Here is a 22,993-nt window from a genome sequence, read left to right as displayed (position 1 = left end):
AAATAACCTTAAACTGTCTAAGTAGATAACCTCCTTTATCTCCATATTGGATAAGATAAATAATCATTGGTTCATATTTTCCTCTACACATATACTGCTGGATAACAATCTTTTGGTTGTATTACTGCTGATTGTGAACAACCTCTGTCGTTATATAGAACTAAGTAGCTAGATAGATTCCTTCTTACCCATCTTTCAAACACTTTCTATCGATTGATTGGTATATCGTCATTTGAAATTTCTCGATCTTATTAGCCAACCCACATATCTGTCCTTCATGGAAGAGTTTGAACATCTTAGAATCCAACTAGAAGATATAAAAAGAGCCACCAACATTTCCGTAACAAAGTTATCGGAGTTGGTGGATTTGGGACCGTGTATGTAGGAGAAGTATCTCACTCTACGGGGTGAAGCATTGTTGCCATGAAGCGTATAAATCGTCGATATGGGCAAGGAGACCCTTAGTTCTTTAAAGATCATGACGTTTTCTCGACATACGCATCCAAACCTTATCTCTCTTCTCAGATTTTGTGATGAGGAAGATGAGAAGGTCCTTATATATGAAGGAATTAAGTTATGACCTTCATGATCCTAAAGAAAGATACCAACGAGTTATTCATTATGATATAAAAAGTGCCAATATTACTAAACGCTAGACATTCCAACTCGACTTATTAGTCTAATTACAACTCGACTTATTACTTTAAACTAGACATTCCATATTAGTTGTTTACTTGACTTGCAATCCAAGTAAAACCCGACTTTACATATTTAATCTAGTCTAACTCGAATTAACATTTAACCTACATGATTAAATTAACTAATATATTTTACAATCTCCACCTTATTAGCTAATTTCCATGTAGCTTCAGCCGACTCCAATCCCTCACATCTTCGACCAACGCGAGGCCTTGGATCCTGGAATAAACCTTCCAGTCTTGTCCATCCCGTCTACACGTCCAGCTTCCCTTGATTGCTTCCCATAGATGCCTCTATCCAAGTCTTGTCCCTTGTATTTCCATCTATTACCAATCAAGCCCCATGTAGTCTTTGTATCTCCGTGTTTATCACCAGAAGTATTATCCTTGTGCACACCTTCTGTCTTCTCCACGTTACAAGCCGCTACATCAATATTTGTTTTCCTCGACCGTGTAAACGTCACCACTTGCTTTCCTCGTCTATTCAAAGCAAGTTGATCTAGACGACCTTGAGATGCTTTATGCCTCACCTTACCATCTTGATCATTCTTTAGCTCATGACCAACCTCAGGCAGCTCCACCTCAAGCTGAATACGTTTGTTACCATGCACGCCCTGAACTCTTGTATCATTCACCTGTACACCAAACGCTAGTGCCTTACCATCTAATGTATACACATTATTTTTCTCCAGACTTCCAGTTAGCACAACCTGCGATCCCTTGATCACCTGTAACCTGCTGTCTAGCATCTTCACAGTATGTCTACTCCTATCCAGAATGCCTAAAGAAATTATATTTCTTTTCAAATTAGGAACAAACCTAACTTGATCAAGAATACAACTTGTACCATCACCCATCTGCATCACCACTCGTCCTATCCCCATAACTGTGCATGGTCTATCATCACCCAACCCAACTGTCCCACTCCTAGAAAACTTTTCAAAGTCAAATAAATAATCTCTTCTTGGCGTCATGTGATACGACCCCCCTGAATCCATAACCCATTCAGATTTCGTGTCACCGCTCACAGCCATCAAGACCTGTGCTCCCTTATCTTCATCAGAATCTTGATCTAGATAAGTCTTTTTCCGAGCACCGTCTGACTTCGTCTTCCTCTGCGGACAATCTCTCTTTAAGTGACCCTCCGAGTGACAGATGAAACACTTCAACATAAACTTTTCCCTTGCTTTTGACCTCGAGCTGCTTCCAGATTGATACCTATTTCAATGCTCCACCTTGCCCTGAGCAACCAATCCATCCCCACTATACTCCTTGAAGTCAGTTCTCCTTTTCAACTCTCTTGAATTCAAAGCTGCAAGAACATCCTCCATAGAAAGCTCCTCACGCCCATATAACAACGTGTCAACAAAGTGGTCATAGGATTGAGGCAATGATGTGAGTAGAATAAGAGCTTGATCCTCTTCATCAATCTTGATCTCGATATTCTCCAAGTCTAGAATTAATTTGTTGAAGTCGTCTATATGATCACTCAGCTTTTTACCCGAGCTCATATAAAACGTGTACAAACTCTTCTTCAAATATAACCGGTTTGCCAAGGACTTCGTCATATACAAGCTCTCTAACTTTGCCCACATACCCGCTGTCGTTGTCTCTTCTGCGACCTCTCTAAGAACCCGATCACCCAGACAAAGAATAATAGTGCTATGAGCTTTTTCAAACATACTTGACTTCTCCTTGTCCGACAAACCCGCCGGCAACTTTGCTTCGCCTTCTAGGGCCTCCGCGATACCTTGTTGCACAAGCAATGCGTGCATCTTTACCCTCCAAAGCCCAAAGTCGTTCTCCCCATCAAACTTCTCTATCTCAAACTTCGTGAACGTCATAACCCGGTGTTTTTCCCAAGCTTAAGAACCTGGCTCTGATACCACTTGTTGGAATTTTAGACCTCCCAACAAACCTTAGTTTAACCGTCGACTCTTGTTAAGTTTAAATACCGTAACAATGTCGAACTTGAACTAAGCTAAATAAACCAAACACCAATTATCCTTGAGCTGCTTAATTAAATGCTTATAACGTGAACACAATAAAAACCAAGCACCTCTCTTAGATCGATCAGGAGATAAGCTATACAATTCAATTAGTTAGTCAACTTTTGTAAGCTTTGAACTTAGCTTTAACCAATCACTAACCAATAAACTCTTTCTCTGCTCCTTGTTCTTCGACCAAGAAAACCCAACCCAGCCGCTTTTCTCTTGCCTTTTATTCGACCCAAAATCCCCAACAAAACCTGTTGGTTTTGTTCGACCAAGAAGAAAAACTAAAACACGATAAAGAGATATCCAAATACTTTGTTTATTAGCCAAGGTATTTGCTTTGATTTGATGGTACATAATATCGGCTCCCCCCTCCTCTATTTATAAAGAGGAGGGGATATCCTAGGAGATTTCCTAGTCTAATTACAACTCGAGTTATTACCTTAAACTAGACATTCCATATTAGCTGTTTACTCGACTTGCAATCCAAGTAAAACCCGACTTTACATATTTAATCTAGTCTAACTCGAATTAACATTTAACCTACATGATTAAATTAACTAATATATTTTACAATATTGTTACAAGGGTTTCTTCCATCTAAGTATGTAACAAACACCACCTTAATGTCTAAAATGTGAACCATTTCAACCACATCACTCTTCTTGAAATTCTAAGTTCAATTATTCTTCTAGAAGTTTGAAGAGTTTCTACGGCTTATAATCACATGGCCTTCGAATTTATAAAATTATGTTGATTATCGCTCATTTTCAATTTTCTATCTCTTGCTCTCTCTCTAATCTTTTGCTATTTTTTTTGCTTTCTGTAATCCCTTAACTAGCTCTCTAGTTTGTTACTTTCATGCACCACCAAGTCTGTCGTTCACCACACACCACCAGTGCCCACCACCACGCAAGTCCATGTTATAAAATTTAATTGTTCATAATAATTAATCTTTTACATAATCTTTTGATTTAAGATTTATCTTTTTATTTTTTTTATTACTCTCAATAGCACATAAGTGAATATGTGCTAGCAGGTAACATTTTCATGGGTAGAACTTTAGTCACTGTTTCACAGAGCAGAGACAACAAAAGGTAGCGACCCAACAATGCAAGCGACTTTCACAATAGTCACCTACCTTTTCTTTTTCTTTCTCTGTTTACTTTAGTTTCTTATGTTGATTAGGCCCTCAAATTTGATCTCATTTAATGCTCCGAAAAAGCTTGAACCGACATTATGCACCGCACATAACTCATGCCATAAACTTAAAGTAACATAAAGTTGCTTTTCAACTTCGTTAAGGCTATCCTATAGCATGCTGTGGAGGGTGTCGATGCATGACGCAATACGCACCACCAAGGTTGTAAAAAACAACAGTAGGCCGAATCAGCTGAGAAATCATGATTAGCCATCTCACGAGAGATTTTATCCTAATCAGACAAATAATTGGTCAATGACTCTGGGGCCCACTCTTGGATCCATTGAAGCATTCAAATATTTTGAGGTATCCCCATGACCCCTCTCACTGAACCCATCCCAAGTCACAAGTTATTCGACCTTGTGAACCACCGTGTCGATGGGTTGGGGTCGTGGAGGCTGTTCGATGGAGCGACGAGGTGGCGGCCGATCGACTCTGGGAACCGTTGATTCATTCAAATTTTCTATTTCCAATATTGTTTTAAATCAAACGGCCATATGCCATGTAATGTTTAAAAACTATCACATTCAGGTGGGTTGTTTCACATGACTTGGGGATTTGACGTGCTTACTTTGGTCCTAGAGGTTCGAATAACGACATCAATATACTTAATGAATTAAATTTGGCTGACGATTTACTCCAAGACGGGGCTCCACAGGTCCTATACTATCAACAGTCAACAGTCTACAAAGGTTCATAATCTACACCACGGTATTTATCCAAAATGGGTTCAGAATCTACATAGTGAAGTCTTTTAGATGTCCCATGAAACCCAAGACCACGGAAGGACATTCAAACAACCATTCAGAGAGCTGGTTGTTAGGCAAACATTAAACAACATGAATGACCATACAACATTAACAAAATAGATTGCATTATGTGTACTTGTGTATTTCTACACAACATGTTTGTAGAAGGAAATAGTCGCATAATTTTCAATCTTAAGGCTTCAGATCTACGAGACCAAGGACGAAAGTAAGTTCAAGTAAGGTCGAAAGAACGGAAGTAGGTCGCCAATCTAGAACGGAAGTAAGTTCAAGACCAAGGACGAAAGTAAGGTCGCCAATCTAGAGAAAAAAAATAATAAAAAGAAACCCATGCCCCAACCTCCACTAGCGTCACCAGTGCAGGAAGTAAGTTGAGATCCGTTTATATTTCCACATCATCAATAGTTTAATTATTTCCTCAGTGATTTCTTTTTCTTGGGCTTCTTGAACTTCATCATCTCTTCGCTAGTTATAATAGTCTGTTGAGACCTTTCCAATCGAGGTAAGATCTTTAAAACGAGTAGTCACAGCCATCTATCCTTTTCCGGAGATGCACAGAAGAAAATCACGTTTAGCAATTTATCCCTTCAAAAACATTTTCAAGTTGTTGATAAAATGCAATGCACTTTAAATTTCAATCTTTTACCAGACAAGGCATTTTCATAACCTGAAGCGCAAATTTCTGGTCAAACATTGTTGATTATTAGATTCAAGTTGCCACTGATGTAAACAATTTAGCGACTAAAATAATACATGTCAACAATGTCAGGGATTCATTAATTTTTTTTATAAGTTCCAGTACTAATTTTTCGTAGTGAAATTCTTGTGTTCAAGAACAAATGTTTGAGCATGAGATATCAAACCCAATCACAAATGATGTTTAACCATGAAAACCGTTAAAATCTGCTACTATGTAGTGCAAACCTATTAAATTCTTTACGAATCTAAGGTGAATGATGGTTTTCCTAAAGAGATGTTTCGATCTTTGGAGGATATTAAATATTGATGATGATAATGATTGATTGATGATCGATAGATGTTATATGTATGAATATGATATATGGATCTTGAATGTAACATTGAATTGAATGAATCCTTCTGTCATCCAATGATTGTGTATTTATAGGCATCTAATTAGGGTTACATGTAAATTGGGCCGTTGTCAGAAATGGGCCTTTAACTTCTAAGATGTGACCCAAAAAAGAATGTACGAGGAATGGAACCTTCCGAAAATGTTTAAAGTCTGATCATTAATAAAAGGTGACAAGTGTGTCACGGAGAGTGGTCGTAGCCATGTGATCATATACATCATTGAGATATATTTTCAAGGAGAGGGTTCTTGACTATAAATATTCATAATTCAATCACTCTCGAATAGGCTTCCACAGTCATAATCTCGTCAACTGGGCTTTAAGTCCATATCCCTTCTCCGGCCCACTTATCCTTTTGCATTTCTAGGGTACTCGAGAGGTAATATATGTGTGTAGTATTCATATTCACTCTCGGATACCTTTCGTTCCCCTCCTACGAATCTCGTTTCTCTCTCTTCTCTTCACTCTCGGTTGTGTGGACCCCACAACTCGCTCTCGTTTCTCTCTCCTGGAGTGAGCTCCGGGCTCCCTTTTTGAGTATAGTCACTCTCGACAATTGATATATATATATATATCAATTCGCTCCCTCCTTTAGGTCTCGTCGTCAGATTCAAAGATTCACTTCCTCCTCTTCCGTTATGCTCTCGGATCTCTCTCCTCCTTTTCCCTGAGTGAGCTTTCGATCCACTTTCTTCCTGACTATATATAGATTGAGGTTGTGGCTTCACTCCCTACCTCATTAAGTCCCCCAAAGTTCAAAGGAAAAATTTTTTTTTTCTTTAAAATTTTGGGTTTGAACTTTTCTTTCTATTTTCTTCGATTGGTTGTTCCCAAATATAGGAGAAAAGTTGTTTTAGTTGTTGTTATTCTCGATCGCAGCCAGAGGAGAAAAATAAAAACAACTTTATTTGAAGGTTCGAGATCGACTGAAACAGCAAGAGGTTACAGAATCTTATCGTCTTTTCTCTTTTGGGTCGGTTCAAGCAACATGGAAGAAAAGAAGGTACATGTTTCCTTCTTATATTCTTTTTTGTTTATTATCTTGATTTTTGCTTAGAGGAAGGAATAGAGAATGATTATTTCTAGAGTCTCTAATCTTTTCTTCTCTTTGGTTGGTTTCTTCTTGGCAGTGTGATTTGAAAGAGGCTTTTTCTTCTCTTCTTGGGTTTGGCCGGCAGTGGTATTGTGAAGTCAACAAAGGTACTTTTCTTCTTTTGTTCTTTGCCTCTGTATCTATATAATCATTAAAAGGCTGCCATAAAATTGGTTTAGTAGGAGGTGGATTTCATTCTTTTCTTCTTGATTTTAATTTTTGCAGCCACGAGCAAAGAATATCATTAAAAGCTATATCGTCTTTGTTCCTTGCTCTTCAAATCGAATTCACCAAGGAAGAGGGGTTTGGATTTTTCCTTTATTTTCTTGAATATGTTTTTAAGGATCTATAATAATCCATAATTTTTTTGTGGTCTAGAATTTTCATCCCTTTCTTTGAATTGACCTAATATAGTCATGGATTTTCCTCTTGATTTTTAACAAAAGACTAATGATGCTTTTAATTTTGTTTTTCTTCAGTTCGTTTGAATTGACCTAATATAGTCTAGAATTTTCATCCCTTTCTTTGAAAGGTTAGTTTCCATCTTTCTTTGTAATATGCTTGTAATTCTAGTTGTTGACATCGGTATGTGTATATAAAAAATGATAAATTGAATTGTTTCTCATAAGAAATATATACATTGGACAAAGGGTTTCGACAGAGATAGGTACTCCTGGTGGCTCTATTTTTCAGTTGTATTGAAGGTTGGAGGGTAACACTAGCAGTGGTGTCCAACAGTTCTTTAGTTTCATCTTTACTTCAATTTTTTTAGTGATTTTCGGGTATAATACCTTTCTCCTTTTTATTTCACTCTCCTTCAATTTCAATATTATGCTTTGAAATCGTTATAATGAGATGTTGCTTGTTTGCCATGGCTATGTGGTTGTCAATGTAGCCATGCTACTTGCTTATTTTGCATAGATAAGAAATACATTGCTATATAAAAATACTGAATGCCCACTATGACTATACACTTATTTTTGTGTCACATATTTTATGTTTCATGATGATTATGCTTGTGGCTACGTACATATGTGTATGTGATAATGTATATTCGGATATAGATATGTAGATAATTCGTACATTCTATGGTATTTTTGTAAATTTTGTAGGATAAATTTCTTGATGTTGTATCCTCATTAGGATTTTTACTTGACCACAGGTGCTATTTCCTTGTCTTTGAAACTTGAAAATGTCGGGAAATAACATTGATAACATTGATCCTGTTGGAATTGAGGAAACTAGTAGCTCTAAGGGAGTTTGTAAGATTAGAGGGGTTCCCGAACTTGTTAAAGATTGCGCCTCGGACTTGACTAGTAAAGACCTTAGGGACTTAGTCAAGAAGTATCCATGCTTGTCCAAATTCAACCCTTCTCTCCCGGTTGTAGATGATAGAGCCCATCCCCCACCTCCCGGGAAGGTTACCCTTTATAAATCTTTTCTCACCTTGTCCAACCTTAGGGTCCCCTTCACTTCTTTTTTCATTAAAGTCTTGAATCACTATAAGATAGGGGTTGGTCAATTGCACCCGTTTGCTACCGGGAAGATTGTAGTATTTGAGACGTTACTTAGAGCCCTGGGACTGCCTTTGTCTGTGTATATGTTTAGGGAGATGTTTCTTTTGTTGAGAAGGGGTGATTGGTTTACTTTTGGCCTTAGAGATAAGAATATAAATTTTATAGAAACCCCCAATAAGGTTCCCATGTGGCGATTTGATTATTTAATTGTGGATGATACTCTCATTCCTGAGGAGTCGAGGGCTACATTATGTCTGGGTAGGAAAGTAGATGACAAGGCCTTGAATAAGAAGGTGAATGCTAGAGTTCCCAAGAGGACTAAGATCCCCATTCTTAGGAAGAAATCTTCTGGAGAATGTAAAATCTTTATCCTTAGCTTTATTATATGAATGTTTGGTATATTTTCTTTCCTTCTAACTTTTTTAATTTTATTTCAGACTTGACCTTAATGGAAGCGTTGGATATCGACCTGGCTGATTTGGAGATTCCTAGTTTCTAGCCGAAGGAGGCATTAGTTGTACGTGAGCAAGTTGATGAGGTTGTTCCTCTTAGGCCTAACACATGGCAGGATGGTTATGATTGTGGGGATGTTTTTGATGAGGGTGTTCAGCCTTCTTTACATGATGACTCACAGCCTGAGGGTATACTCGTTTTGACTTTACATCCCTCACTTCGGCTAATCAAGATGATGATGGTCCTTCTCTTACTGCTCCTCATCACGAAGGTAAATGTTATCTTCTAAGTTATATATATACTTTTGTTTATGTGAGCTCAAGTATTGTATATAGACTAATTTATATTTGTTTTATGTAGACCTTCGTGGAGACACTCCCGTTGAGGGGGATGCTCTATTAGATATTGAAGAAGAGGATGGGCATGTTTCCTCCCTAGGTAGGAAGAGACTAGGGGAAATTCTTATTGGTGATTCTACTAAGTGTCAGAAGATTTCTGCTTTCTCTTCAGCTTTAGCCACTTGTTCACTTGATCTTAGCCTTTCTTTGCCCTCTACTTCTGCCAGTGACCTTCCTCCCAGTGGTCCAGATGCTCCCTTTCTTTACGGGAGTGTTATTGCTCCTGATTATAGCCGTGTGGTTCTTCTTCGTGATAATGATTATGGTGTTCTTAAGAAAGTTGTAAGTGAGAAAATTGTAGAAGAGGATTATTCTCCCTCCGCTCCATTCATGCCTGCGAGACATAGTTCTACTCAGGTTTCCAGCTATGCTTCAAAATTCAACAGGGTGCTAGGTACCCATAGGTATGTTTTTCCCACGCCTCTTACCTTGAGGGATGATGTTAGTACTCCTCTTCAGGCTAGGGCGGTTATTGAGGCGATGACTCCTCTAGTTGTGGTTGAGCTAGCCACGCTAGCTATGTGAGAACTTAGTTCGCTAGGTCCAGAAGAGAGCATAGTGATAGGAGATGAACAAGTTGGGGGTGTTGAAAATAAAGATACCAAAGGAGATATAGAAGGTGAAGTTGTGGAAAAGAGTGATCCCACACTAGCACTACCACTCCCAAGGTTAGATCCGAAGTTCATCCTGGGTGGTAGCCTAGGCTCACTACCAAAAACAACACCGGGTGCACTTGTCACCACTTCACCAGATCTAGAAGCATAATCTGACACTTTTTCACCAAAGATATTTTGAGCATTATAAGTCTTAGAGGTTTCCAGATTTAATGGAGAATCATCTCCATCAACATCAACACCTTTCCCCAACCCAGAAGGCACAACTTGAGAAATAGGAGTGAATTCGTCAGCCATTTAAGCAAAGAAAACAAACAAAAAACAAAATAGGAACAAGAATGATTTGTGTTTGGCAGCAACAAAGAATCACCGTCCAATTATCAGTAAATTAACGGATGGCGCCAATGTTTCAGCATGAGATATCAAACCCAATCACAAATGATGTTTAACCATGAAAACCATTAAAATCTCCTACTATGTAGTGCAAACCTATTAAATTCTTTACGAATCTAAGGTGAATGATGATTTTCCCAAAGAGATATTTCGATCTTTGGAGGATATTAAATACTGATGATGATAATGATTGATTGATGATCGATAGATGTTATGTGTATCAATATGATATATGGATGTTGAATGTAACATTGAATTGAATGAATCCATCTGTCATCCAATGATTGTGTATTTATAGGCATCCAATTAGGGTTACATGTAAATTGGGCCGTTTTCAGAAATGGGCCTTTAGCTTCTAATATGTGACCCAAAAAAGAATGTACGAGGAATGGAACCTTCTGAAAATGTTTTAAGTCTGATCATTAATAAAAGGTGACAAGTGTGTCACGGAGAGTGATCGTAGCCATGTGATCATATACATCATTGAGATATATTTTCAAGGAGAGGGTTCTTGACTATAAATATTCATAATTCAATCACTCTCGAATAGGCTTCCATAATCATTATCTCGTCAACTGGGCTTTAAGTCCATATCCCTTCTCCGGCCCACTTATCCTTTTGCATTTCTAGGGTACTCGAGAGGTAATATATGTGTGTAGTATTCATATTCACTCTCGGATACCTTTCGTTCCCCTCCTACGAATCTCGTTTCTCTCTCTTCTCTTCACTCTCGGCTGTGTGGACCCCACAACTCGCTCTCGTTTCTCTCTCCTGGAGTGAGCTCCGGGCTCCCTTTTTGAGTATATTCACTCTCGACAATTGATATATATATATATCAATTCGCTCCCTCCTTTAGGTCTCGTCGTCATATTCAAAGATTCACTTCCTCCTCTTCCTTTATGCTCTCAGATCTCTCTCCTTCTTTTCCCTGAGTGAGCTTTCGATCCACTTTCTTCCTGACTATATATAGATTTGAGGTTGTCGCTTCACTCCCTACATGACATGTAAAACGGATGAAAATGGCTAAAAACGACTTTAGAAAGGATGAAATGATGTTTGTGGAAGTTACGAGTGAAGGAGATGTGAAAAAAGATGTTGAAGTGAAGAAATCATGATGGAAGAAGTGTAACTCCCGTTAGAATGGTTAACTCTCATTAAAAGGACCAAGTATAACCATTTCAGCACTTAACTCCCGTTAGCCAAATCATAACTGCCGTTAAAAGGAAGGTGGAACTACAAGGTCTCGCTGACTGCCGTTAGGGGTCAGACTAATGGCCGTTAGTCACTGACGGACTGGTGGTGCAACAAAATTCTAATGGGCGTTAGAAAAAAGGACCAAAAGTGCACATATTTGTTTATGGACGTTACACCTCCCTAACGGCCGTTAGTCGCTGCTTTTATATATATCATCTTTAATTGTTTATGGACGGGAATTATTCACTTTTTAGCACTTCAAAACCCTAGAAACGCAAAGAACGAATAGGAAACTCTTGTAGGTCGATTTCCTATCATCTATTTGTTCAAGAATATCAAATTCTATTCAAGGATTCATTATTACTTTCCAAATTCATCAATATTATCGGTACAATATGATTTCTTTTAATATTATTTGTGTTTCCTTGGTTATTATGAGTAGCTAAATCTTATTTGCACCCGCTTGGGTAGTGAACATGTCATAGGGTCGTTGTGAATGTTACTTGCAAACGTTGAACAAGGGTTTTACGTTTAATCGAAGATCCATGTTTATTTGAGTTTAAATATTGTTTTTATCTTTTATATTTATTGATTGATAATTGTAATTATAAGTTCGGAAGAAATCTATGTCATTGTTAATTGGTTTATGAAAAGGTTGATCAGTCTATAATTAACCTACAGTCGTTGGAGTTCGGAAGAAACCAACGATAAAGATTTTAAACAGATAAATTCATTTTGAATGTGTTATCACTTATGATAGAGGACTCTGATTAGGTGAATAAGCAGTTTAGAAGAAAGCTTTTATAGGTTAAATCGTGAAAATCAACTCAGGATCTTAATGCTTAATTAATTTGGATAGAAATTAAACGCGGAAGCGATAACTATATTTAGAGCAATTAAAGTGTCAAGTATAATGGAAGTTCGTCTTGTCTATCTTTTGAGTCGTTCAATAAATGCAAGTAATGTTTAGACCTGATGATTGGCATGGGAGCTGATCCAAGTGGGTGTCCTTTTAAATCATTGTTCGAAATTCAACAACAAAATTCTTCTTTCGATTAATCCTGAGGGATTACTGACTTTTTTAACTAACTCTTGCAAAGTGGCAATTCGACCATAAAACCCCCCATTTTACTTGAATCACTTAATTTCTACAATTGCTTATAATAGTCCTTGTGAACGATCTCGGCTTACCAGCTTTTAACTATATTGCATGCGATCAGGTACACTGCCTATGAATGTGTAGTAGTCAGTCTTTTGGTAATTCGTGTTTATAAATTTTAAAGCTAGATTTCGCACATCAAGTTTTTGGCGCCGCTGCCAGGGACTGAAATAAGTAGTTGTTTGTTTTGTGATTTCTACTTTCTTTGCATTCAGTTGTGAGGAAGTTGTGTGTTTTGATTAGATAGATTTTATTTTATTTTTGTATTATTTAGTGTTTGTTCCAGGTGTAGTTAACGGTTTGTTTGTGGTGCATGTGCAGGTGTTTTGTTAGTTGATGAACACAAGAGCTTCTGGTAAACCATTGAAAAGTCCTCTTTCCAACCCGGAAAAGATCAGACGTAGGTTGATTCAACCGCAACAACACGGAGCCCTCTCGTGTTGCCACCATAGATCCAAAAAACCCATCATCCTCTGAAATCATGGAAGACCAGTTGGTTGATAAGTTGAAGAAAGCTTCAGAAGTTTTTAAAACAGGTGAAGATTCAGAAGAAGAATTTGATTTTGAAACCAAAACTCCACCACCTGATCCGAACAGTATCTTAGTCACAAGGGTAGACAGAAATTTAAACAGGAGGATGGGTGATCAAGAACAACCGGTTGATCCTAACAACCGCCCTTACGGGCAAAGAAGAAGGGATATACCAGCTAATATGGGTAATCTAATTCGATCTCCAGCCACCAGGGCTAACTATTCTCTTAAGGGAAGTCATTTGAAGAGTATAGAGGAAGAGAAGTTTGACGGGGTGACCAATAATGATCCGTACGGCCATCTAGAAAGGTTTGAGAAAATTTGCAGGTTTTACCAATATGGAGCAAATCAGGATATTATTGTGAAGCTTGACCTTTTTCCACTCACTTTATGTGGAGAAGCCAAGGCGTGGCTCAAGGAACAGCCAAATGATTTGTATACCACTTGGGATGAGCTTCGTGTTGGTTTTATAGATGAGTTCTATTCAGTAAGGACTCAAAGACAGCTGGAAAACAAGATCCGGTCATTACTCAAGATCCAGGGGAAGATGTAGCAGATGCTTGGAAAAGGTATAAGGAGATGATCAGGAACTATCCAGGGATCAATCTGAACACGGAAGCAGTGGTAGAAATTTTTTATGATGGCTTGCTCAAGAGAACTCGAAGGGAACTTGCCGGGGCATTCAGGGGTAGTTTGAACAATGTGACACCTAGTGAGGGGTACAAGATTCTCGATGACATGGCTAAGGAGTTTTCTGGTCGTGAAGAACTTTTGAATAAAAGAACTGCAAGAAAGATTGTTGCAAAGTTGGAAAGTGGTGAAGAATCTAGTGTGGTTGCTGAAGTCAAAGCACTCTCGAAGCAAATGAACGAGAGGTTTGACAGCCAAGATAGGAGGTTCAAAAGCATTGAAAGAGATGTAAAGGTTTTAGCAGATGGATGTGATCATTGTGGAGAATTGCAATACACGGAAGACTGTCCGGACCAGCCGACACAAGAAGTTAGCTATGTTCAGAATCAGCAAGGGAATTTCAATCAGAACACCGGTTATCAAAACCGGCAGTCAGGTACTTCGTATCCCTCATCTTCATTTAATAATGCTAACAATTCTGGTTTTAGTGGCAACAGGTTTAGCAGGTTCAACAGTTAGCAGGATGCTAATGCTGAGTTGAGAGAAATCATGAAGGACTTGGTCAGTGCTCAGAAAGCAACCAATGAGAGAGTAGAGGAACAAAACAAGAAGATGGCTTCTCAATGGGATGCTATGACTACTCGATTGAACGGGATTGCTAATAAGTTGGAGAAAAGCACGAAGAGCACACAAGTGACCTTCCAGGATATTGAAGCTAGACTTGAAAGGCTAGGAAATCCGAATAGGCAGCCCGGTACTCTACCGAGCAATACTCAGCAGAATCCTAGGCCTCCACAGAATAACCAGGGACAGGGATCGAAGTATACTCTTCCAAATGCTAGAAATGAGCAAGTTAATGCAATCACAACAAGAGCAGGTAACACTTATGATTCTGCAAATCCTCTACCTAATGTTTTTACTCCTCTTGTGCAGGTTGAAGCTGAAGAAGCTGTTGATGATGAGATAGAAATGGAGCCGAACCCAGCCGTGCAGAATCCGGCTGTCCCACCTAAACAGTCTGAAAAACCAGAAGTAAAGCCTTACAAGCCAAAAATTCCATACCCTTAGAGATTGGTGAAAGAAGCTAAAGAAGCAAATGGAGAAGTTTGTAAGTCATCTAAGTAAGTTGCACATTAATATACCATTTTTAGATGCAATTGTGCAGATGCCAGGTTATGCAAAGTGTTTGTGGCAAATCTTGATGAATAAGAAAAATCTGGCATGGCTCTGTTCCAAGTGGGTGTCCTTTTAAATTATTGTTCGAAATTCAACAACAAAATTCTTCTTTTGATTAATCCTGAGGGATTACTGACTTTTTTAACTAACTCTTGCAAAGTGGCAATTCGACCATAAAACCCCCCATTTTACTTGAATCACTTAATTTCTACAATTGCTTATAATAGTCCTTGTGAACGATCTCGGCTTACCAGCTTTTAACTATATTGCATGCGATCAGGTACACTGCCTATGAATGTGTAGTAGTCAGTCTTTTGGTAATTCGTGTTTATAAATTTTAAAGCTAGATTTCGCACATCAAGTTTTTGGCGCCGCTGCCAGGGACTGAAATAAGTAGTTGTTTGTTTTGTGATTTCTACTTTCTTTGCATTCAGTTGTGAGGAAGTTGTGTGTTTTGATTAGATAGATTTTATTTTTATTTTTGTATTATTTAGTGTTTGTTCCAGGTGTAGTTAACGGTTTGTTTGTGGTGCATGTGCAGGTGTTTTGTTAGTTGATGAACACAAGAGCTTCTGGTAAACCATTGAAAAGTCCTCTTTCCAACCCGGAAAAGATCAGACGTAGGTTGATTCAACCGCAACAACACGGAGCCCTCTCGTGTTGCCACCATAGATCCAAAAAACCCATCATCCTCTGAAATCATGGAAGACCAGTTGGTTGATAAGTTGAAGAAAGCTTCAGAAGTTTTTAAAACAGGTGAAGATTCAGAAGAAGAATTTGATTTTGAAACCAAAACTCCACCACCTGATCCGAACAGTATCTTAGTCACAAGGGTAGACAGAAATTTAAACAGGAGGATGGGTGATCAAGAACAACCGGTTGATCCTAACAACCGCCCTTACGGGCAAAGAAGAAGGGATATACCAGCTAATATGGGTAATCTAATTCGATCTCCAGCCACCAGGGCTAACTATTCTCTTAAGGGAAGTCATTTGAAGAGTATAGAGGAAGAGAAGTTTGACGGGGTGACCAATAATGATCCGTACGGCCATCTAGAAAGGTTTGAGAAAATTTGCAGGTTTTACCAATATGGAGCAAATCAGGATATTATTGTGAAGCTTGACCTTTTTCCACTCACTTTATGTGGAGAAGCCAAGGCGTGGCTCAAGGAACAGCCAAATGATTTGTATACCACTTGGGATGAGCTTCGTGTTGGTTTTATAGATGAGTTCTATTCAGTAAGGACTCAAAGACAGCTGGAAAACAAGATCCGGTCATTACTCAAGATCCAGGGGAAGATGTAGCAGATGCTTGGAAAAGGTATAAGGAGATGATCAGGAACTATCCAGGGATCAATCTGAACACGGAAGCAGTGGTAGAAATTTTTTATGATGGCTTGCTCAAGAGAACTCGAAGGGAACTTGCCGGGGCATTCAGGGGTAGTTTGAACAATGTGACACCTAGTGAGGGGTACAAGATTCTCGATGACATGGCTAAGGAGTTTTCTGGTCGTGAAGAACTTTTGAATAAAAGAACTGCAAGAAAGATTGTTGCAAAGTTGGAAAGTGGTGAAGAATCTAGTGTGGTTGCTGAAGTCAAAGCACTCTCGAAGCAAATGAACGAGAGGTTTGACAGCCAAGATAGGAGGTTCAAAAGCATTGAAAGAGATGTAAAGGTTTTAGCAGATGGATGTGATCATTGTGGAGAATTGCAATACACGGAAGACTGTCCGGACCAGCCGACACAAGAAGTTAGCTATGTTCAGAATCAGCAAGGGAATTTCAATCAGAACACCGGTTATCAAAACCGGCAGTCAGGTACTTCGTATCCCTCATCTTCATTTAATAATGCTAACAATTCTGGTTTTAGTGGCAACAGGTTTAGCAGGTTCAACAGTTAGCAGGATGCTAATGCTGAGTTGAGAGAAATCATGAAGGACTTGGTCAGTGCTCAGAAAGCAACCAATGAGAGAGTAGAGGAACAAAACAAGAAGATGGCTTCTCAATGGGATGCTATGACTACTCGATTGAACGGGATTGCTAATAAGTTGGAGAAAAGCACGAAGAGCACACAAGTGACCTTCCAGGATATTGAAGCTAGACTTGAAAGGCTAGGAAATCCGAATAGGCAGCCCGGTACTCTACCGAGCAATACTCAGCAGAATCCTAGGCCTCCACAGAATAACCAGGGACAGGGATCGAAGTATACTCTTCCAAATGCTAGAAATGAGCAAGTTAATGCAATCACAACAAGAGCAGGTAACACTTATGATTCTGCAAATCCTCTACCTAATGTTTTTACTCCTCTTGTGCAGGTTGAAGCTGAAGAAGCTGTTGATGATGAGATAGAAATGGAGCCGAACCCAGCCGTGCAGAATCCGGCTGTCCCACCTAAACAGTCTGAAAAACCAGAAGTAAAGCCTTACAAGCCAAAAATTCCATACCCTTAGAGATTGGTGAAAGAAGCTAAAGAAGCAAATGGAGAAGTTTGTAAGTCATCTAAGTAAGTTGCACATTAATATACCATTTTTAGATGCAATTGTGCAGATGCCAGGTTATGCAAAGTGTTTGTGGCAAATCTTGATGAATAAGAAAAATCTGGCATGGCTCTGTTCCAAGTGGGTGTCCTTTTAAATTATTGTTCGAAATTCAACAACAAAATTCTTCTTTTGATTAATCCTGAGGGATTACTGACTTTTTTAACTAACTCTTGCAAAGTGGCAATTCGACCATAAAACCCCCATTTTACTTGAATCACTTAATTTCTACGATTGCTTATAATAGTCCTTGTGAACGATCTCGGCTTACCAGCTTTTAACTATATTGCATGCGATCAGGTACACTGCCTGTGAATGTGTAGTAGTCAGTCTTTTGGTAATTCGAGTTTATAAATTTTAAAGCTAGATTTCGCACATCACTGTCTGATGGCGACCATTGTTAATTCTGGACAAGAATGTTTGTAAGTCGTGGTGTTCTTTGATCTCCACTCCTTATTCTTAGGTGTCATGGAAAAATCTCAATGCATTTATAGATCTAAATCTGCATTTGGATTACCAACTACTAAGATATGGGTGTTAAGAAGCTACAGTTGTGGAACACAGTTATGGGTAGCGTTGCCAAATAATTATGTGATGAATCATGATGTTGATTTTAGTTTCCTTTTTTAATAATAGGAAAATTCCTGGATAGCCCGGTAAGATTCCTCTTGAACAAAGATGATTATTACACTTGTGATGATAAACCACCCTTATTCAACTCTGGGGATTATATTGGAGCCCCTATAATTGTGCCTAGTCGTGTGTCTACCCATCTTAACATGAATTCTAGTTCTAAATCCAGCTCTAATGAAGTAGCTATTTCAGTAGAAGAGAAAGCGGCTGGCACGGTAAAGAAGAATGCTCTAATGAGGTGCGCGCTCTAGTTACTCTGTTATGTCTCCATTTCTAAAATACATAGTATATGATTAAAGATTTAACCGCTTCATGTATCAATTTTTATTATTTAATTATTAATAAATACATCACCTTTAAGCTGAACAATGATCTTTGCTAAGCTGGTTCTTTCCTTGTTACTATTATTATAATCGTACGTTTAGTCTTCATGTACCCAGTTTTTTTTTCTTTTTTTACTAAGAAATAGGATTTTGAATTTTTGATTTCCCCATAAATATAGTCACATAACGTGGGTTACCCACACATCTATTTAACTGATTTATTCATTTATTGATAGTGGTTTTTTGTTGACAAAAATGGGAAGTAATGTCTAACGCTATCACCAAGAATGGTTTGCAGACGTGAGGATCCAAGTTTTTATAAGTATACCTGGGAGCCTGTACCCGAATCAATGCTTTTATTATAATCTCCACAGCCATCTTTCTGATAGACAGTTCTATATTTTGCATACTCGCGTAGGTACAAAAAAATTGATTGGAATTGTGGACGAACGGGTTTCAACCTCTGAATCTAGTAGGCAACCGCCACGGAATTTGCATCTCCAGATGTTCATCTCAATATAATCATTTGCAAAATCAACTGGAATTATTATTCATTATATATATACAGTAATCTGACCACAGCACCTACGTTGACATACAAATTATATTGTTGACTTTGATCAGCAGGTAAATTTTGTCAGCTTTCGACTTCAGCATTTAATTTCTTAGATCTAACAAAAGCGACTTGATAATCAACCACAAATTGTTTAGGATATAAAACATTTCATTACATCATGTACGTGAAGACGACATCTCAGCCGACACACAAGAATTTATAACTAAGTACACATGGATGGTTGACTTTGGGCATCTTGAAATGGCCCATCTTTTATCTATTGATTACATTAATTTCTTTCTTCACCATTCTTACCCATCTTTCAAATTGATTGGAATACTTCATTTGAAACGTCTCATCATTATCCAATTCACAAATAATGACGTCTTTCATGACAGAGTTTGAACATCTTAAAATCCAACTGGAGCAGATAAAACGAGCCACTGACAGTTTCAGTAACAACATTATCGGAGCTGGTGGATTTGGGTCTGTGTATGAAGGAGAAGTGTCTCACTCCAGGGGGTGAAGCATGATGGCCATTAAGCGTCTTAATCGTCAATTTGGGCAAGGAGACCCAGAATTTTTGAAAGGGATCATGTTGCTTTCCAGATATACACATCAAAATCTTATCTCTCTTCTGGGATATTGTGATGAAGAAGATGAGAAGGTTCTTATATATGAACTTGCATCCAAGGGAAGTCTCGATAAGCACTTGAGTGATCCCGGTCTTACATCGGCACAACGAATCAAGATATGCCTGGGGGTTGCAAAGGGATTAAGTTACCTTCATGATCCTCAAGGAACTCACCAACGAGTTCTTCATTGTGATATAAAAAGTGCCAATATTCTTCTCGATGACAGTTTGACCGCTAAACTTGCTGATTTTGGGCTATCCAAAATAGGCCCTGCTAATCAGCAGAACTCGGTTCTGCTCACCAATGCCTTGGGTACTGCAGGATATTGTGACCCACTATTTATGACGACTTATACCCTAACGAAAGAATCAGATGTATACTCTTTCGGCGTCGTCTTATTTGAAGTTCTTTGCAGGAGATTATGCTATGAATATAGCAATGGTCTGGTTAAGGTTTTCGTTAACAAATGGAAAAACATGTGCGCAGAGAATTGAATAAGTTAAATGAGATTGTGTTTGAACATCTTAAGCCACAAATGGACCCGACATCTTTAGAGGTATTCTCTGCCGTTGCATTTCAATGTTTGCACGATTCTCATGAAGGGCGGCCAATGATGTCTGTTGTTGTGGAACAATTAGAGGATGCACTAGAATATCAGCAGCTTTATGATCTAAAACTACCAGAAGGGTACAGGGAGATGGTAAATACTACGGTACCTCGTCTGAGGTTTACATCTATTGACCACCTCAATGAACTTTTCTCCAATGGGGTCTTTCTTAATGCTGGGACAACGGTACGTAACTATTCGCTTATATTGAAATCTTGCATGATGAAAATCAATCTGTCCCAAAATGATAATTACCTAAACTTTAAGATAAACATAATTATTCAACATGTATCTTAATAAATCTTCATCCAAACCTACCACATCACCATCTTACGAAGCACTCCAACTCTAATTTATTTCACATGGCATCATTTAAATTATTTTAATAACAAAGAGAAGTAAAACCCACCAACTTCTAACAATGATAAAACATATAGTCCAAAGAAAAGTAGTTGTGACGGTGTAGTTGTGACCGAGATGCGCCTGTAATGGTTGAAGGCTAGATTGCATCAATTTAGTAGCCATGACAAATATGTTGATCTTGAAATTAACTTCGACAGCACATCTTTTGACGGCACTTTAGAGATAGAAGGCATCGAGTTCCAACCTGTAGAAAAGGTAATTTGATCGATATAGATGTCTGCCATTTTTTTATGTGGTTTTATTATCATAACATTATTACAAAATAGGCCAACCACGTGAGGATTGGAATGCAAGATAATCTACATACGACTCATTTACTTTTGTGAATAGGATTTGCCTTTCACGTTAATTCCACGAGGTATAATTTTTTATTTAATAAAAAAAACATGTCCTTTTTTCATTTAATAGCTAGAGTTGGAACTCCACCATGTATTAGAGTCGAAATACGGAGAGATACTGAAAGCTGCAGCACATCCTTTGATCTTCAAATCCGAAGCGGAACTAAATGCACTTCTCTTGAAAGGGGTCTTCTTAAACGAGGGGAAATTGGTAATTACGTACATTTATGACTTGATTAAAAGATTTTCCTATTTTTTTGAACAGATTACAAAGATTTTCTTAGGTAACATACTATTGAGAAATTCATATTATACTCTCAATAGAGTTTATGCTTAAGAGTATAAAGAAAAGAAATTTCGAAATTTTTATTTACTGATTAGTAGTAATAATATAAAGCATTTAAGGTCAGTGCTCAGCTTCTTGGAGCTTCTTCCAGCCACATCAGCATAACATAACTTAAGACTTCCCTTAGGACATTCACTGTCTATAAAGACAGTTTTTGAAACTTCTTCGCCACATCATCAATTAATTATAATTTATAACACACACACAAATACACTTATATATACCCCACACATATATAATACAAAAAAAACGATAAAAGATTGCTGTCTGGACCCACTTGGAGCGTCCCCCATATTCCACGAGAGGACTATAGTTGAAGACGCAACAATGTGGACGAAGGGTGCCAATAAACGTCTGTGTCTTTGGAGTCTTTGAACGCAAGCTAAGGACAGTTATAAGCACTGCCCTAATAGGAGATTTTTTTGAAAGGTGAATTTCGTTTGAGAACTTCGTGTCGCGATTGGACAGCGGGAGGTCTAGCATACGTTGTCTTAACCGGGTCCGCGCTAGAGAGCTCCCTTGAAGTAGAAATGCCTATTTCAAATACCCGATGGGGGGAAAACCATCTACTAATCCGCCCGAAGGCACGACGATCAATAGGAGTAAACCCTACCCCCTCAGACTTGAACCTGGGTATACCCAAGCCAAGCCTTACTAGGAAGACTTCCTATGTACTTCCCAAGTCTTGAACCCAAGACCTCTTGCTTGTAAGGCAAGTACTCAACCACTTGAGCTAACTAGGAAGTACGCCCTAATAGAAGATAAGTCTCACTTATTTTAGTTAATATAAATAAACATATTACACTTTCTAGCTTTAGGAAAAAAAAGGTACTAATAGTTAAACTTTGAACTAATTGCATTTTTGATCCCTGTGTTATCATACTTTTCGCACATTTGGTCCAAACTTTTCATTTGTTGCATTTTTTGTGCCAAAAGTGTGCATTTTTCGCAAGAATGGTCCAATTATCAACCGTTAATTTGATCATGTGCACCTCATGTGAAGGGCAATATTGTCTTTTTACACATATAGGACCAATCTTGCAATTTATATATATATATATACACACACACATACAGACATATACATTACAATATTGGCCACCACTAACCCAAATCAATCATCACACCCAGCCACCTCCAGTCACCACCAACCCAAATCAATCATCACATCCGGCCACCACCAACATAATATTATATACACAAAGGGATTTGTTGTAACACTCCAACAAGGCGGAATTATGAGGGTTACATACTAAGCAATTAAGTATAGCACGACATGGCAAGTCTAAATGCATTAAGAGGATTGGACAATCCATACAATTCAATTCAAATACAAGTACCGAATCAACAAATATGCATAAGGAGCACGACCATCAAACGTATATAAAAGATAGCTTATGATCCTAAGCATAACCCAATAATGAGAACTATGAATCACATATCCAATAAATAGTCCAAATCCTATTCCTAACATGCAATCCATCAAACAATCATCCAATACGGCTTTGATTAACCTGTTCACCTGAAAAGTGTACTAAAACGTGTCAACATAAAGTTAGTGAGTTCGTAGGTTTAAGTAATGAATATAAAGTGTCGGGATAACAAGCGTTAACGATATACGAGGATTAGTATACCTAATCACGTTCCAAGGAAACCCTAAAAGGGGTTTCATTCGCACAAAGCAACA

At 38.2% G+C, this 22,993-nt stretch overlaps 1 protein-coding gene across 1 annotated transcript; it reads left to right on the top strand.

The window, feature by feature from the left end:
- Positions 1–19,489: 19,489 nt before the first annotated feature.
- On the top strand, positions 19,490–20,086 carry LOC122599391 (probable receptor-like protein kinase At5g59700). Its single transcript, XM_043771931.1, has one exon. The coding sequence runs from the start codon at positions 19,490–19,492 to the stop codon at positions 20,084–20,086; it is 597 nt and encodes a 198-aa protein (XP_043627866.1).
- The last annotated feature ends 2,907 nt before the right edge of the window (positions 20,087–22,993 follow it).

This window comes from Erigeron canadensis, chromosome 1, assembly GCF_010389155.1.
Source record: "Erigeron canadensis isolate Cc75 chromosome 1, C_canadensis_v1, whole genome shotgun sequence".
In the NCBI taxonomy this organism is placed as follows: Eukaryota; Viridiplantae; Streptophyta; class Magnoliopsida; order Asterales; family Asteraceae; genus Erigeron; species Erigeron canadensis.
The sequence above is the reverse complement of the archived record's forward strand: the minus strand, read 5'-3'. Positions and strand labels throughout refer to the sequence as shown.